The sequence below is a fragment of the Heloderma suspectum genome, chromosome 10 (assembly GCF_057233095.1).
Source record: "Heloderma suspectum isolate Gila_16-S chromosome 10, 16-S_ref, whole genome shotgun sequence".
In the NCBI taxonomy this organism is placed as follows: Eukaryota; Metazoa; Chordata; class Lepidosauria; order Squamata; family Helodermatidae; genus Heloderma; species Heloderma suspectum.
Window position 1 is genome coordinate 44982277 of NC_139467.1, and position 18372 is coordinate 45000648.

The 18372-nt window shown below is 49.6% G+C and overlaps 2 protein-coding genes across 3 annotated transcripts; both read right to left on the reverse strand.

The window, feature by feature from the left end:
* Positions 1-6: 6 nt before the first annotated feature.
* LOC146338240 (cornifelin homolog A-like) lies at positions 7-5337 on the reverse strand. Of its 2 annotated transcripts, XM_084816220.1 has the most exons (4): positions 5149-5337; positions 3950-4086; positions 958-1066; positions 7-90 (listed from the first exon to the last, which is right to left on the reverse strand). In XM_084816220.1, exons 1-3 carry the CDS (start codon positions 5258-5260, stop codon positions 971-973), a joined length of 345 nt encoding a protein of 114 aa, XP_084672346.1. In that variant the 5' UTR covers positions 5261-5337; the 3' UTR covers positions 7-90; positions 958-970. The 2 variants fall into 2 exon arrangements, with proteins under 2 accessions (XP_084672346.1, XP_084672347.1); XM_084816221.1 differs by lacking the exons at positions 7-90; positions 958-1066 and adding an exon at positions 2356-2469.
* A 311-nt stretch (positions 5338-5648) lies between these two features.
* MRPS15 (mitochondrial ribosomal protein S15) lies at positions 5649-16244 on the reverse strand. Its single transcript, XM_084816219.1, has 8 exons — positions 16118-16244; positions 14420-14482; positions 13830-13905; positions 12156-12204; positions 11191-11275; positions 9115-9173; positions 8007-8198; positions 5649-5870 (listed from the first exon to the last, which is right to left on the reverse strand). Exons 1-8 carry the CDS (start codon positions 16212-16214, stop codon positions 5751-5753), a joined length of 741 nt encoding a protein of 246 aa, XP_084672345.1. The 5' UTR covers positions 16215-16244; the 3' UTR covers positions 5649-5750.
* Positions 16245-18372: the final 2128 nt, after the last annotated feature.

Genomic DNA, 18372 nt, shown 5'->3' on the forward strand with positions numbered 1-18372 from the left:
CGCCCCCGGCGCAGCGTCGGGGCGAGGCTGGGCTTCCCGGAGAGGCGTTGCGGCGCAGGCGCGGCGTCGCCCGGGTCTTGCGCAGCGACCCTGAAAGAGATGGGGGGCGGTTAGAACGGAGCCGCCCTCCGCGAGGGGTCGGGCGCCCCCGGCGGAGGGCCGCGCCTCGGCTTCGTGCGCGAAGCGCTCGCGAGCCCCTCGCCGGGGCCACGGGCCGAGGGGGAGCGCCCCGCCCCGCCGCCCCCCGCGAAGGGCTCGGGCTCAGGCGGGCGGCCGCGCCCTGCCAGGCGGCTCTGCGGCCCCTTCTGCAAAGATTCTGCCTCGAGAACGGGCAGAGCTCGGCGGCCCGCCAGAAGCTTCTGGGGGGCGTTTAGCGTAGGAGCTGCATTCATTAATTGGATCCCGCTGCTGCTGCTGGGCCCCCGGCGGCGAGGGCCTGGGACGCGGAGGCGCCCCGCCGCTGCCATGGTCCAGAGCTGACAGGCCTCACCTCTGTGTGAGTGTCTGATTGCCTCCTTTATCGCCACTCAGGCCGTTGGCTTCCGAATTCCAGAAGCTAATTATGCACGGTGTGAAGAAGCCCTCTATCGTTTGGCCTGGATTTCCTGTCAGTGCCACTACATAAGCCTGAATGCCAGCGTGAAAGGGAAAAACTAGCCACTTCCTCCACACCAGAGATGTTATAAACCTCTGTCATGTCCTGCTTGGTTATCTTTTTTCCTAAAGCCAAAAAGGTCCCAAGCGTTACAATTTAAACAACTATCAGTAGTACGACAGTGTGATTTCCTACTGCAGCACTAGACAACTAGAAGTGGCGTCAAAATGCCCTTTAGACACATGACAGGTATGTTTAGAGGTCCTCAGACCCCAGTTGGAAGTTTCTGTCCTTGTGCAAGTAGTGCTGGCCTCTCCAAATGTTGATTCCCCCCCCCCCCCCGCAACACCTTCCATTTGTACCTTTGTTTGCTTTTTAACTCCGAGAACGGGTGTGCACTTCACGAGCCATGCGGCATAACTCGCACCAGCCACAAAGACACATTGACAGTGCATCACTACAGACTGTGCCCTGCATTATTCAAACCAAAAAGATTAGTGAGACACAGCATCCTCAAGTCTGGAATTCATGTTTGCTGTTTGCTCGCGTTCAGGCCTAGAACATTACACAAGCATGTGTTTAGAGATATAACGAGAGGTCAGCAAACTCAATTAGCCCAATGTATGTAGAACAGTGTCTGAAACACTGATATGAAACAGGAATTCCCCTGGTTTGAATCTCAGTTCACCATAGCCAAGTCTCCCTCTCTGCCATAGAAATAATACTGATTTACCTTGTAGGGCTATTATAAAGAGCACAAGAAAATGTATGTATAACACTTTGAATACTCTAAAGCACTATATATTGGAATATTCATAACGTGAAAATCAGATGCTTGGGAGAAAGGTGATGGGTGACTCAAAATGTGAAAAAGCCCATATCCAATACATTTGTTAAGATTTGTATTGCCTTCTTCCACGAAGTTTGGAGTGGTATGAATTAGGCTACCTTGAGAAATAGCAACTTGCCCATAGCTACCCAAAGAACAGGAGTCTGAACTTGGGTTGCTACAGTACTTGAATTTCTGCGGGTATGTTCACAGTAGCCATATACTGCTGGACAAGTCACTATTCCTATAGGGCTTGCACTTAATAGTGATTTGGCAGAATATGGCTATGCAAATGTTGGTGGGGATGAAGCAGCCAAATAATATGACATCAGTACTGCACCAGTTGCACTGATTACCAGAGTGTTTCCAAGCCCAATTTAAAGTGCTCATTTTGACCTTTAAAGCCTTAAATGGTTTGGAATCAAATTACGCAAAGAACGGTCTTCATCCATATCAGCCTGCCTGCACTTTTAAGATCAGCAACAGAGATCCTCCTTCCTTGATCACTTTTGTGGGTACTTAAGTGGGCAAAGTACATGAGAGGAAGGCTTTACACAGTGGCCCCATACCTCTGGAAGGGCTTGCCATCTGGGGTCTCTCAGGCTCCATCGCTGCGATTTTTAGGAAACCCCTTATTTTCTCTGGCCTCTCTCTGGGCACATTTTATTGCACTCTTGTTTTTAACTGCAATTTAGCTTTTAGTACAGTCTGGATTGGATGTTTTATTGCTGGTGTTTGTTGATTTCCCCGTTTGCCTGGGATTTTATTGTCTGGGATTTTATCATGTCAGACACCTTGGGAGGGCTTTTGTGCCTTTAAAGGTGGCCTCAAATTAAAAATAGTACTAAAGAATTTGGGGCTGAAATTACTGTTGGAACATCCAGCACATTTACTCTGGTTCCCCTAGAATACCTGAAAATTGGTTCAGGAAGAACATTAACTGCTTTGGTGCTCTTAGGTGGATAGAGTTTAGCAGGATGCCATTTTCAAAGGCTCCTTAGTCCCTTATCCCTTTCTGGGATAGTCACTACTTTTCCTCCTTTGCCTGTGGGAAAAGCAGAGAGGAAAACCATTATTTTAATCTGTACTGAAGTATTTGTATGAACAGTACCAAGTTGGAAGTACTTTAGAGTTTAACTACAGGGGTTTGGGGGGCGGGACACCAGAACACCCCAGGCTAGTTGCTGGGATATAATCCAAAAGCACATCCTTCAAATGCACTTGTAGGAAACTAGGATTAACTGTCAGGTAAACATTGAACCAACCTTCCCACGCTATGCAGTGGAAGTTGGAACTGCTCAGTAAAATAAAAGCTAGAGAACAGGTGACAATGCTTTTTAGGTGGCAGGAGAAAATCAAAATCACCCTCCATGTCTAATTTCTGCCATGGAGGGAGCAATCCTATGGCCCCTAGACAGTGTCTGAAGGGCCATAGGATTATTCAAAATTCCCCCTCAGAGGGAAGACAGCGCTCCTACCTCAAAAGGGACAGTTGGAGATCCCTGCACCCACCCCCTCACAGCCGGCATGGAAAGAACCGTGCTGGCTGCTCTCCGAGGTCAGAAATGTTCGGTGGGTGGGGAGGGTAGGAGACTGGAGGTCAGAATACAAGCTATCTTGAGGTCTCTCCAGCCTCCTTCCCTCCCCCTCCACAGCGTCCCAGCTAGATGGGCCAAAAAGCCCGTCTAGTGAGAAACGCAGAGTGGGAGGCCTCCACCACTCCTGCTGCCCTGCACAGGATGATTGTAAGCCTCCAAGTTCAAGGGCTTCCAATCATTCTGATCACAGCTTGGGGGAGGGGGGCCTGAAAGACAACTGCTCTGTTGAAACAAAGCACGCATCCTGTAATCCACTGTTACCTGCAAAATCAAGAGAAATCCTATCTGCTCCATTTTATAATGGAAGCCAGTTCCAAGACTTGAGCAAATTCTTCTCTGTAGTTTGTATTCAACTTTACTAGAGATAACATTGTGATAACACTGACAAGTTGCTTCACAGGATTGTTATAGATTTGAATGAGGTATGTATTGCCAACAAGAGTATACGGGCTTCATCTGCAACAAGTCTTGCCAACAGGAGTATACATGCTTGCATGTGGAGGGGAGGGGTGGGAATAGATCACAGCCAACTGGTAAGTGTAGCCACTGTCATTCCTCTCCAAACTCTGAAATGGTTTATGGAAGGGAGGGGGAGAAGAGAGGGGGAACGTAAACAGGAATGTGTTTCCACCTCTTATTTGGATGCCGCCTTTTCTCTGCTACCCACCCAAATCATTTCAGGTAGCTCAGAGATCGAGGGAACAGCGAAGGCTGGCAAGCAGCACTCTGTAGGAGACTGTTTAGCTCGGCAACTGCCCATCGCTGTTGTATAGGGCTTGGAACATTTGAAGAGGTGTGTAGGAATAGTTTGATACACATCTCATCTGTCTCTTTCATTATCTTGAATCTTGCCACTCAGAGTACGATCACATCCACTGGGGGAATAGAGCACAGAGCACCACAAAGCGTGAAATATTAGCATGTTACCGGAATGCCATAGGAGAGCCGCATGTGAGTCCGTAATGCTGTCATTCCGCCAGGCACCATCCCAAGGAAGCAGTGCTCTCCGTATTTGCGTGACACATAGCAGCTCAGAACTGATGGGCAGCAAAGTCCAACACAGCCTGGCAAACAAAACACACACATGACCAGACACAGCTGGAGGAAGTAGTAGGTAAAACAGAGTGCCACAAGACGGCTGGTTTTGCTGCAACAAAGTAACATAGCTACCCCTCTGGAAATAATTTAAGAGGTAGGTTGCTGACAGGGTCCTAAAATATCATCCATACTAACTGTCCGTCCCTTGGACAAATCCATCATGGTTAAAGTAACAGGAGGGCAGCTGTGTGTTTATGCACGTGTACTCACATTTGTTCACAAACATATCCCCAGTGCTGTCTCTTAAAAATTAAATGCAGACTATTTACCCTTTAAAAATGATTATGAAAGTGGAAGAAAACAGAAAGCTGTAACTCTTTTGATTTTAAAATAATATCCAACAAATTTTTATGTGAGATATACGCCTCGGAAAGGTACACCTCCCACTCCTGCACACAGAAAGCAAAGCCACATAAAGATGGCCACCCCAGAACCTACGCGCTGCCTGGGATCCAAAGGCCCGCACAGCTAGTTCTGCACATGTAAGGAGCCTTTGGCCTGGGGTTTCTTGGGCAGCTTCCATCTCCACGCCACAAGGCAAACCACTGTTGAAACAGACAGCATTCAAAAGCAGTTGTGCGGGGTGGGTGCTCAGCTGTTCAAAGACGAAGGTAAGGCTCTGGGCATAAAAGAACTGTTTCTATCTTGTCGTTTGATAACAAAACAGCTTTCCCGTCTTAGCAACTGCCTAAAGAATCCTCCCAGACTTTTGACAGCATTCTGACCCAAGACAACCCTACTGCTTTGCTTCTCTTCACAAAAAGCCTAAATGTGCAATTCTGCACATAAATCCTCTTGCAGTAAAATTTAATAGGCCTGAACAAGGGGGACTACAGCTGTACATTTCAACAGCTGCTTAACTTTAAGAATATTGGCCTGGAAGCAACGTGGGGATCAATGGACAAACCTCAAGAATGTGCACTCAGGAGGGGAGTCAGTTTGAAGGCCCCACCAGAGACTGTTTCCACCAGCCCCTGCACACGTACAGGTGCTCCCCAAAGGGAAAATTTAGCCAGGCGTCTACTTACACATGGGGCAGTCTGAAAAACAGTCGTACCTCCCAGTGCTCCAGCTGCCTTCTGAGGACAGGGTGACAGGTGAGACTGTGCTAACTGGCTGGCAAGTCACTGGCTGGGACATAGCTAGGGCTGAAACCACTGGCAGCTCAGAAATCCCAATGGCAGTTGACACTGTCTTACAAGAAGTAGAATGATGGTTGCAACAGTCTCTAAAAGCTGTTTCACAAAGAAGAAGTCTGCCTCCAGTTCCTTGTGGTATCGTACTGGTTGGACCACATGTCTTTGAGCAATGTGGAAATGGCAGGGAGGGGGGCAGAGTACTGGAAGGCCTGCTGAAGTTGGTTTGGAAAAGTAGGTTCCTTAGTGGTGAAATGGCCTTTCAGGGTCTAGTTTATGGCTTATCAAACGGAACTTTACAAGAGTTACTAAACTGACCCAGTGGCCTCTGAAGTGTATACAAGATAGGGACCATATGTGCACACAGACACGTGCACACAGACACACCCACACAGACAGAGGGGATGCTGATGGTTGAAGAATTTATTGGCTATTATCTTCAGCATCTGTTGGACAAAATGAACTCCACCCACACAACACAGGGCAGGTTCTGCTTATACTGGGGTCCCTTCATGCTGCAGCGCCTGCTCTTTTGCGGCTTTAGCTCTCTCTTGCCACTCTCGCCTCTGTCTCAGTCTCTCCGGGGCTTTTAGCTTCTGCACCTCTTGGAAGACCTAAAGAGTTAATGGAAAAGAGATGGGAAAGCAACAAATGGAACATTTAGCAGCGCAAGCATAGGCCCACCCCATTTCCCAGGCCCGAGATGGCCACTCTTTCCCACACTGCCATTGCTCCAGCATCAAGGCTGCCATAATAGATGGCCATGGGGACTCATGATGTTTCCTTTCCATCTGAAAAACAACACAGGAGCATGTGCTGCCATGGCTCTTCTGGTTCTCTTTGCTGCCCAGGCTGGCCACTTCGAAGCTCAGCCCTAGCTGCTATGTTTAAAAAAATAGAAGCTCCTTCAAGAGGCGTGTGTGTGCGCGCACGACTAGTCCAGCAATTTCACCAAGCAATACTGCTGTAAGACAGAACACCAGCATTGCTTTCTACTCCCCACCCCCATCAGTCACATTCATCAATGCTCCCCATCACCAAAAGAAATGACTTTCCTATTTTGACTGAGTGTCATAGAGAAAAACAAAAAAAGAGTAAGCAAAAGGAAAAGGCTCAGCCCGGTGTCTCCAAAGTCCTGTATTGGAGCCAGGCAGGAATGAAACAGGAAGGAGACAATTTTAGGCCCCAGGCTTCATGGTCTTGTGGAATGGCCCCTGGGTATTACTTCAACTGTGAAGCACACAACTGACATTTTTTCTTCCCCCCACAACCACCATTCCATGCTTCACAGCTACTTCTACATTCCTGGTAAGTTAGAATGATTGCTAACCCTGATTCAAAAACACAAGTTGAGCATGAGCAGTTTTTAACAGACTTAAATCCTAGCACCATCATGCCTACAGGAATAAAACAGAGTTTGCGTCTGCTGTGCTGATGCTCTCATCCCATGCTGCTCTTTAGGGCCCCCTGGCCTGCTAAGCCCCAAGGCTCAGCCCTAGCGGTGCCACTGGCAGGAGACTGCTCTCCCATATGAGGGCGCACTTCAGCCTGACTGGCCTATTCCTGCCTACCGGAGCGAGTGGGAGGAGCAACCCATCCAAGGATATTCCTCCACTGCAAGAAAGTTACTATCTTGACTCCGAGCATCTTCCTAATTAATGTTTTCTTCTATGTCTGTTCAATTTTAATCTTCAGCTGTGATTGTCACAGGTCAGAAATGTAGTGATAATAAACTGAATTGGGATTACACCAATACAAATCTTAAGCGTGAAAGATCATTTTGAACTGTGTGTTGTTTGTTGAACCATGGGTTAATACGTTGTCTGAACGCAGCGTGTTCTCCGCAGGGTGGGTTATTGTGCTCTCTGAACGCAGCTAGGGTGGCTCAACCATGCAGTATGGCCTGAACAACCCAACAACAAACCATGGGTTCTCAAGGTGGCTTGTTCAAGAAAATAAGCTATACTGCATGGTTAACAAGCCAGCCTGGCTCCGTTCAGACAACACAATAACCCACGGTTCAACAAGCAACCCATGGCTCAAAACAATTCACACTCAACCACTGAGTGTGGGTTAGCGTGTTGTGTGAACAGCAGCAGGATGTCACAATTAGGGATGTATGAGAAATTCAGTTTGCTTATGACTAGAATTTACCCGTTTGCACTTTGCGAACTGACTCTGCAGTCAAACCTCGTACATTCCTGAGTTTGAAATGCTGTTCATGGGGAAAAAATGCATTCGAAAAATGCATATGTTAGAAAAATACACATGAAAAATGGCATACTTTTTTAAAAGTGTGTACAAAGATGCTTTAATCAAGGGGAGAAGATTGAGCTCTTCTGAATGCGCAGCCAAATATATACTCAAGAATGCAAGTACACTCAGACAGAAAAGCAGCTCACCGTCTGATACAGACACGAGTCGGACCAAGCTCCGAGGCGGAACTCTAAGAACCCTGGCGAGGTGAGTTTCAGGATTTTCACATCCCTAGTCACAAGTGCTGATGGGCAGAAGTAGTTTTGTCATCACTGGAAAATGGGGGGTCACTGTTTCGGGAGAGGCTTTCCCTGTAGGAAAAGCTGCCGTCTTGCATGCTACTAGCAAAGCCTTCCCAACGCTACACAAGATGTTCTTCAAACAGCCCTATTTCCCTGACTAGAGCTTTTTGCACAAGAGCACAAAGCACCACAGCCCGAAGCAAAGTTCTCCATTACATCCACGCAGCACCTCCCAGCACCCAGGCGGCATACCCTGATGCACAAGGCCTTCTTGGCAATCCAGCGCCTCGTGGCTCTCCGGCGATACTGTGGGGGAGGCACATACTCAATGCCCAGCTGCCTGCAGGTGTTCTCAAAGGCATCGTAGCGACTCTTGCGCAGGTACTTCAGGAGCATCCTCCGTCGGTCCTCGGCCATCAGCATACGGCCCTTGTTAGTCTTGTCCTGGAGAAGTAGCAGCCTGTTAACTGCAGTTATGGCAAAACACAGGGCTGCCCTCTGATTAACATTCTCTTAATTATTCAATGGTCTGGCTATTAAGCAACTTACTGAATTTAATTGCATTCACACATTGCAAAACCTTAATGAAGAGAGCAATCCTAAGCCCACCAGACAGCATGTGGGGGGGAGGGCATAGGACAGCTTGGTTTATTGGCTCTGAGCTTGGAGACCGGAAACTGCGCTCCCTGCCTCCCCCCCAAAAACCAGTACCGAGAGAACTGCACTGGCTACCTCTCCACACTCGGAAAATGGAGTGCGGAGATGGGGAAAAGGGGGTGTTCCCAGGGGTGAAGAGGAGACCAGAGTGGCCACCCCACACCGTTTCCTCTGGCCGCCCCAGCCTCCTTCCATCCCACTCCGAGGCACCGCTGCTAGCCTGGGTCTAAGCGGTTGTCCTCATTGCAACAACATCAGGCACATTTTGGAACTTTTCAGTTTCTTCCCCCATTCTATGCTTATTGTATCTTCTAGCCCGATGAAGAGTTCTGGAGAACTCAAAAGCTTCCATTCTCTTGTGGCATTTTGATCTGTCTCAATATTGCCCAAACATGGACTGGATTTCTTTTTCATGGACTAGCACAGCTACCTTCATTTGCCAAAATTAAGCAATTTTAATGTTCATCAGTATTGTGCAAGATCCAGTTTTAGAAGAAATACTGTCATCGCTTTAAATAGGAACAAACTCTGTAGCAGCCAGCACTAAACAGTAGTTTCAGTCTGAGAAATTATCTGCTCATCATCCATTTAGTATATGCTGCTTTAAAAAAAAACAACTACTGACTTTGGATAACGCATTTATAGTGCTTCATGCAATAAAATGGAACATAAAGCATAAACCATTCGCTTCAGAGAAAATTACCTTTGGATGTAGATGCAGATGCTCCTGGAGTGTGCGGATCTTGGCCGTCAAGTATGCAACTACAAAAAAAAAAAGTTGCTGCAGAAAGGCCAGAAACACAGGGGCACTTCCAACGGTGCATTGTCCTACTCCTACTTTAAACACTGTGGATAGACATGGCCAGCAAGCAGCCAAAAACACTCCTTTGTGAGTGTTCAGTTTGCTGCAGGATGTGCTCCTACCACTCTAGGGTTTGCACAGCTAAAGGCAGTTTGTGCTTTTCCCTGCGCTGCTTGGAAGAGACAGTATGAACTGTTTAGGAATAGCGTGTAAGAAGAGATGGGAACCAGGGCCACTCCATCAGCTCTGCTGAGAGACCCGCTCCATTTGACTCCTCCCTGAATTTTTCCACTCCAGCAAATCATTGTAAGTTATCTATCTATCTATCTATCTATCTATCTATCTATCTATCTATCTATCTGATTTATACCCTGCTTTTCTACCAAAAAACTGGCACTCAAGGTGGCTTACAAAAACAATTTAAAATAGATTAAAACAATACAACACATTAAAATACAATAAAACATAACTACAGAATAAAAACAGCATCCAACACACAGACCCACTTACAGGCCAAAATCCTTCAGTCTTTGTCTGCCATTGGAAGGATAGCAGTGAGGGAGTGAACCTAGCCTCCCTTGGGAGGGAGTTCCACAGCCTGGGAGCGGCCACTGAAAAGGCCCTTTGATGTGGGTGATCTTGAAAGAAGGGCCTCTCCATAAGAGAATAAGGACCAGGCAGGGTCGTATGGGAGATGGTATCTCTCAGGTAGCCTGGTCCCAAGCCCTATGGGGCTTTATAGATTATAATCAGCACTCTGAATTCCTCCTAGAAACAGGTCAGTAGCCAGTGAAGCTGTTGTAACAAGGGAGTCACATGCTCCCTGTAACTGGCCCCGGTCAACAGTCTGGCCACAACATTCTAGACCAGCTGAAGTTTCTGAACAGTTTTCAAAGGCAGCCCCATGTAGAGCGCATTACAGTAGTCCAAAGAGGATGTAACCAAGGCACGCATGACCATGGCCAGGTCAGATGTCTCTTAAGAACAGACACAGTTGAAGCACGAGCCTCAGCTGTGCAAACGCTCTCCTGGCCACTGCCGAAACCAGGGCATCCAGGTTCAGGGCAGAGTCTAGAAGTACACCCAAACCGCGAATACGATGTAACCTTAAGAATTGGCATGTGGGTTTGCTTGCTTTCCTCTCCCCTCCTTAGTCCTTTTGTCTCATGCCCTTTAGACTGCAAGTCTGCAAGCAAGGACTGTCTTGTTAATGATCTTATATAAGGCTGAAGTGTGGGGCAAACATGCTTTAAATCAAGGCCTGTCGGAGGTCTAATCTGGCCCCCCAGGATTCCCCCAATGGCCATGCCCCCTTCTCCCCGAACCCCCGACTGTTTGGTGGCTCCCAGCTTTGGCACATGTGACCCCGCCTCCCCTCCCAGCAACCTGGCGGGGTGGTGAAAAGCATGGAACCTGGTTTCATACAGCAGCGGATGAAGGAGAAAGATGTTGACCCCATACTAGTGTGCAGTGCCTCCAACCCACCAGGACCCCTCTGTGAAGGGTCCTGGTGGGCTGCACTTCTTCCAGCTCTACAGTATCTTTTTTTTAGGTATGGTGACCAGAACTGCACACAGTATTCCAAGTGTGGTTGCACCATAGATTTGTATCGAGGCAGTATGATATTGGCGGTTTTATTCTCAATTCCTTTCCTATTTATGCCTAACATGGTGTTTGCCTTTTTTTTTAAAGCAGCCGCACACCAGGTTGACACAGATGGCATGGTCTGCCTTACGAGATCCCGAAGGGCACATAAGAGGCGGGGATTAGAGTACTCTTTAAAAGTCCTTGCTCTGGTTTCTTTGGGACTTACGCTACTCCCTCAGTGTCTGCAAGCACTGACCTGAAAGTTAACACCTCGAGGATCCATACATGGCTCCTCAACACTGTGCTGTTCGCCAGACACCTTCCCGCCCAGCCCAAAGGAGGTCCGGGGGGGGGGGGGGGGAGCTTTTCTCCGGGGACATTCCTGCTTACCTTGAACCTCAAAAGAGCCAGTATCATTTGGGGTACTCCGGACTTTGTCTGCCAGTTGCTCTCTCTTTATTTTCACTTTCTCCTTCTGTGTGCACAAGGGGAAGACAAAAGCGACACCTGAGAGCAACTGACAACTGGAGAGTTCATTCCAATGACAGGGTTGTGACGACACACTGCAGCTTGTCGTGAGTTATTTATCCCAAGATAAGCTGCGGTGCCCACGGGTGCCAGGTTGCCTGTACAACCCCCACTCAGGGGTTGTCATGTCATGTGAACCCAGTAAGCGCGGGTTATGCAAAGGCTAAACAACCCTAAAACAGACCACTGGTTAACTCTTGCATAATGCATGTTCACCGGGTTCGCATAACATGACAATCCCTGAGTGGCGGTTGCATGCACCGTAGCCTCACTGTGGGTTGAATAACCCACAATGGGGTGTTGTATTGTGCGAACAGCCCCACGGGCCTGTCTGCACAATTCAATAAGCCAGAGTGGCTTGTTTTCCTCCCTGGCGTGTGCCGGGCAGCATTTCCCTAATTATTTGCCCGGGCATGGCTTGTTTGAGGGGGAAACAACCCTCAAATAACCCTACAACATTCCCTCAGTTATTTGAGGGTTGTCTCCCCCTCAAACAAGCCATGCCACCAGGTTCAGATGACACCACAAGCTGCACCTGGGAAGGTAATTATGGAAATGGTGCCCAGCACATGCCAGGGATTAAAACAAGCCACTTACTTAAGCCACGATAGCTTGTCTGATCGTGCGAACTGGGTCACTATGTGGAATCAGATCATTCAGGGCAGAGGCAGGATTATGTACAATGCTAACAGCTCACCTGCTTGCCTACAGTACAGGCAGTGTGCTTTTACGGCTTTTAAGCCACTGTAAAACTGGTAAAGCAGGGAATGAATGATTTTGAAAGGTTTGCCCCAAATCCCAAATTGTCCATGTAGAAAAGAACTGACCTGGCTTGCCATTTCCAGAGACAGCATCCTTCTTACAACATCGTCCACCCTGCAGGAAAGCATAGAGTCCCTGGATTACTTGGCTTCCATCCTCTGAACAGCTTAAAATTCTGGGAGCAGTTTCAAGAGATCTTAAGATCAAGGGAATTACATTATTCCAGGAGAGTGAGGCAGGCAAAGAAGACCTTAAGGCCTGCCTCAGCTGGACTCCCCACCCCACCCCACCCCACCCCCCAGGCGATCTGCCATCAACTCTCCTGGGAAGAATTCCAGGAGAGAAAGGGAGGCAGATCAGGAAGACACCAGGCACCAGAATCTGTCTCCCTGGTTCTCCAACTAGATCCTTCTACACAACCATCGTAGGGCTGGGAGCGTGGGGGGGGGGGTGTAGGGCAGCAGCAAATTCGGCAGCTGGAGAGTCAGAGAGTGCAAGGACAGGGTGTGTGGAAGGGGGTGAAAGTGCTTCTGACAGGGCCCAAAGTGTCAAGGAATCCATTTTCTTGCTAAGATTTAGCTGCTTGGAATACAGCTCCATTTCATGTGTGCACTAGTTAAAACCACCTGCGTGTATTATCATATATATAGTTTAGTCTCCAGGCTCACCAAGGCCTGAGTTGAGCTCTTGCCAAATCAGACTGAACGATGTCAGCTGGGCTGTAGTGAGAGCCTTTCACTCCCCCGCCCCCAAAAGCTGAAGAAGTTATTCAGCCTGTCAGTGACTAGTTAAGGAAGCTTGTCTCTGAACAAGTTATCCAGCCCACCAATGATTGACTAAGGTGGCTCACCTCACTTTTGTCAAGGGCCGGGGTGGGGTATAAAGCCAGGGGACTACTGTTGCTATTTGCTCTTCAGTCTTCGTCTGCCTGTGCTAACTGGCTTTCCAGCTGGTGAGCTTTTGGATTCTGATTTGGGCCCTGTCCTACTCAAAGACCCTTACATAGGTAAAGTATGGGAGAGGCTTAGGTATTCATTTATTTTTGCCTGCAGCATTCTCTCTCTGGTTTTCCTGTGTTCTTTGAGATCTATACACCTTCTTATCCCATTTTCCCTCTTCCTTACTGTAAATAAACTTCACCTCTATTTCAGAGTTTGTGTGTGCTTTGTTCCAAGTAAAGGCCCAGCACTACATTCAGAGCCTTCTGTTTGGTCTTGATACTGTTTAGAATTTTTGGCTTGGGGCTTGAAATAAAGGATGTTGGCTTGAGCCCTTATTCTGTGCCCCAAGTGTGTCCTAAAAGTTCTGACAGTCCCTGGCTTAGGTGGATGTAAGGTGTTGTGGCAGCCTACAGGTAATTGTGTTGCCCCTGCCTACCTCTCAGGGAGTTTGGGTAACCCTTTCTTCCCTTCCCTTCCCACTAATACTTTGGGAACAGCCTCAAGAGATCTTAAGATCAAGGGAATGAAATTTAGTCGTGACAGCGTTGTTTTGTCACAGAATATAGAAAAGGAGGATATTTTAATGGGCTCCCTCCATTATCTGAGGAGCCTAGGCAATAAAATGAGGCCTTGGTGGTTGCATCTTGGGACCCCTTTCTTCTCCCCATTCTACCATTTGGCAGCTGGAGGAGCTGGGGCAGCCCAATGTTGCATAAGCACTGATTAACTTTGCTGTTTCCTCCATCAAGTGCCTTTGTTGCAATTCACACTCCTTCCCCATGTCCCTGCAAACCTTACTTGTCTACACCTGGGACCTTGGCATAACAGTTCTTCAGCATTGTAGGAGGTAGGTCATCCAAATGGCTGGGGACTTCTGCCAAAAAAAAAAAAAAAAGGCTGATGAGAACACAACAGCGGTCTTGGTAGATTGCTTTAGTTGAGCGTACTGTCTCTAACAGCAGCCAGCTAGATGCCTGTGGAAACCCACGAGATGGTTTCTGGAGAGAATGCAAAAACAGCTCTTGGAAACTCTCTGAACAGTTAAGGAGTATCGGGTGGGGGGGAAGGTGTAGACAGGGATTCCAGCTGAGAAAGGTTTAGTGGCTCGGACATCATGATGAAGTTGGCTTGCCAATTCCCTGGGCCAAAAGAACATGTAGTAAGTGCATGTGCGTGCGTGTGCGGGGAAGGGTCAATGACATTGCCAATCAGCTTTTATTTCCTCATCAAAATGGATCAGAGACTAAGGCTCAAACCCCATGATCTCCAGGACAGTCATGGAGTGCCCTCAACACCTTGGCCCCAAACACTTCAGATGGTGGTCATTTGCCCAACTGCATACAACAGCAAGCACAGAATGCAACTTCAGATCAGTTTAGAACACAAACCTTGCCTCTTTTCCCGGACAGCCCTGGTGTAGCCCCTGGCTGTTTCAAGGAGAGGGATCTTACCTGAACACAAAAAAGTAGCAGCATTACAATATGCCCAGGACCATTTCAATGTAACACAATGATGCAACATGGAGCATTTTCCTCCTGAGAAGTAATTAGGAAACAGAATGCCATTTCCACATCACTTCTCTGTCTTGACATTTGGAGATATTACGCAGCCCTGTCACTCTTGAGAAACTTGTAAGTAAATTAAATGGCTCACTTTCGAACAAGCTTCCTATTTTCTGCCCCACTGCTATGTGATGTATGAGGAAGGAAGGAACATAGATGGCACAAGTTGCTTCCACCCCCAAAGCTGTTATAATAGCATAGGCTGTTAGGGTACTTAAGAAAGGTGGGAGGAAGGGTATTTTAAAGCACAATGCTATACATGTTGACTCAGAAATAAGTTCAATTGAGCTCAATGGGGGTTACTCCCAATTAAGTGGGTATAGGACTGCAGCCTTACGAGTCCCACCAACCTTCACTTTAGGCTGGAGCAAGAGCAGACCAACTTCTGAAAACCAGAACTTTAGCTATTCTGCAGCACCCAACCCTTGTGTACCGCCAGTTATAAGGCGCTGGCTTTCCTGCTAGTGACACCAGATACAAACTGACGCAGTGGCAAGAACTTCTTGTCCAGAGAACTACTAAGAACATAAGAAAAACTGGATCCATTTTGGATCAGGTCAAAGAGAAGCCCACAAGCAGAGTGCAAGTCCAACAGCACCCCCTTGCTCATGCTGCGCAGCAACTGGCATACAGAGGCACCCTGCCCTGTGTTTTGGACTGTATTGTGGTGGCTTCCGTACAGTTGCATTTTTAAGATTATCTGATTTCATTTCCAGGGGAGTAGGCGTGTTGAGGCAAAAAAAACGAAGAGTCTTGCGGCACCTTAAAGTAGTGGTCTGTTTTGTATTGGCTGTACACCACCTAGTTTTATAGGAGTCTAATATATATGTATATAACAATAGGTGGCTTCTTCGGGCACTTCAGCCACTCCACTTTTCACCACCCAGGGGCATAGTCGAGTAGATTTCCGGTGCAATCCCATTTACGTCTACTCAAGAGTAAGTTCGACTGCGTTCATTGGGGCTTAGCGCCAGATATGCCAACAAGGCCGGAGGGAGGAATGAGTGGGGCGCGCGTGCTTTTTGGAGAGTGGAACTCGGGGACAGGCGGAGAAGCGGCGGCGGCGCGTGCCCGGGGAAGGAAGGTCACGCGCCCGCTCTTCCCGGCGACGCAAGGCCCGGGGGGCGGCGCGCTCCCCGCCGCGACTCCCAGGGCTCCGCCGCCGCGCTTCTCGAGCCGGGCCGCCCGCCCGCCCGCCCGCCGCGCCGGGGCCCGGGGGAGGCGGAGCGCCGCTCGGCGCCGGGGAGCTTTTGGGGGCCGGCACGGCTGCCCGCCTCCGCGACGCCCGCGAGGAGGCCGCGCGCGGCGCAGCGGGGGCGCCTCGGGGCGCGTCCTGCGGGGGCCTGGAGGCGGCGCCCCCGCCGCCCTCACGGCTCCCGTGCGGCAGACGCGCTCTTCGGCGGGCGCCCCGGCGGCCGGCCGGGCTCGCGCCGGCGCGCCGGGAGCGGGGCGGGCGGACGCGGAGGCCCCTCCAAGCCGCGCCGGGCCACGCGGGACGGCCCTCCCGCCCCGAGCCCTCCTTACTCGGTGCGCCCCGCGCCGCCGCCCCCGGGCCGAGGCGGCTCCCCCCGCGCAGCGCCGCGCCGCCCGCCCGCGGCAGCAGCCGCAGCGCCGGAAACATCCTGCTCCGCCTCCCGCGCCGCGCCGCGCCGGGCCGGGCTGGGCTGCGGCGGGGCCTGCGCGGGGCCCACGTGGCTTCCTCTCCCGGTGCGACTAAGAGCCGCCTGCCGCGGGCGCGTCCTCGGAGCGGGCCGGGGGCGGCGCGGGCGCGGGCGCGCCTCCGTTGGCCCAATTTGCGAGACCTCGGCCATCTCCACGCCAGCCCCAAAGCCCACGCTTAAAACGGGCTTTATTTCTGTAGTCATTTAATTTCTCAATCTGGCAAGTCACCCGGCTGCTCTGGGCGATGTACAACAGCACAATTTAGAGCAGTAAAATCGCCCATTAGAACATCGTCTAAAAATACCCCGACCCACCCAAATGCCTGCCTGAACAACCACGTTTTCTCTTTTTTTATTTTTAAAGGAAAACAGAAAGCAACAGAAACAACAACACACATACACTAAAACCTCTCTTAAGATTGTAAGATATCTACCTTCGGCTGTCCTTACACAACAAATTATTATTATTATTCTCTAGTTTTTCTCTTAATTGGAAATCATACATCGAGTTCACAGACATCAGCTCCTTTCTCATAATTTTAACAGCAACAGAAAAAATCAGCCATTTCAACGTTCAAAATCCACATATGTAGATACCATTTTTCTCTATTTCTTGTACAAATTCTATAAAAGGTTTCCAATCTAACAAATTTAGTTGTTGACCCTTCTGAACAACCACGTTTTCAATGCGTGGCGGAAGCTCATTAAAGAGGGGGCATGGTACAGTTCCCTAGGGAGGGAGTTCCACAGAGTGGGGGCCACCACAGAAAAGGCCCCCTCCCTCGTCCTCACCAGCCTGGCTGTCCTGGCTGATGGGACAGAGAGAAGGCCATCTGAGGCTGATCTTGTTGAGCAGCCTGTCTGGTGTTGCTGGAGGCGCTCCTTGAGATAGGCTGGGCCGGTATAGGGTTTTAAAGGTTCTACCCATCTCCACACGCAGCTCATTCATATCTTAACCCAGAGGGGCAGGGGAAGGGAAGAGAGAGGAAGAACCAACACTTTGAATTTGGCCTGCAGAACAACTGGTAGCCAGTGCAACTCCTTCAGCACCGGAATGATGTGATCACACCGGCAGCTGCCTTTAATCAGGCTGCAGTTTCCGAACCATCTTCAAGGGTAACCCCACGTAGAGTGCATTACAGTAGTCTAGATGAGAGGTGACCAGGTCATGTACTACCGATGGGAGCAGATGGTCAGGAAGGTAGGGGCGCAGCTGCCATATCAGATGGAGTTGGTACAGCGCTGTCCGGCTCACAGCTGACACCTGAGCCTCCATGGACAGCTGGGAGTCTACAATGACCCCAGGCTGCGGACCTGGTCTTTCAAGGGTAGCCATACCCCATGCAACACCAGGTCAACATCCCCCAACCTCCTCATGTCTCCCACCAAAAGCACCTCGGTCTTGTCAGGGTTCAGTTTCAGCTTATTTCTCCCCATCCAACCACTCACCGTTTCCAGACATTTGGACAGGGATTCTATGGCCAACCTTGGTGAAGATATAAATGAGAGGTAGAGCTCTGTGTCATCCGCATATTGATGGCACCGCACCCCAAACCTCCTGATGATAGCCCCCAGCGGCTTCACATAGATGTTAAATAGCATTGGGGAGAGGATGGAACCCTGTGGCACCCCACAAGTGAGCGGCCACGGGTCCGAAACCTCCTCTCCCAGTGCTACCCTCTGGTACCTGCTGGAAAGGAAGGACCAGAACCACCGTAATACGGTGTCTCCAATGCCCAACCCCTCCAGGCGGTCCAGGAGGATACCATGGTCAACGGTATCAAAAGCCGCTGAGAGGTCGAGGAGAACAAGGAGGGAGCATTCACCCCTGTCCAGAGCCCTCCTCATATCATCCACCAAGGCAACCAAGGCCATTTCTGCCCCATGCCCAGGCCTGAAGCCTGATTGAAATGGGTCTAGATAATCTGCTTCTTCCAAGTGTGCCTTCAACTGCATCGCCACCACCCACTCAATTATCTTGCCCCAAAATGGCAGATTCGAGATTGGGCGAAAGTTGTTCAAAACTTAGGGCTCCAAGGAAGGCTTCTTTAAGAGTGGTCTTATCACTGCCTCCTTGAGGGCTGATGGCATCACTCCTTCATCAAGGGAAGTGTTCAC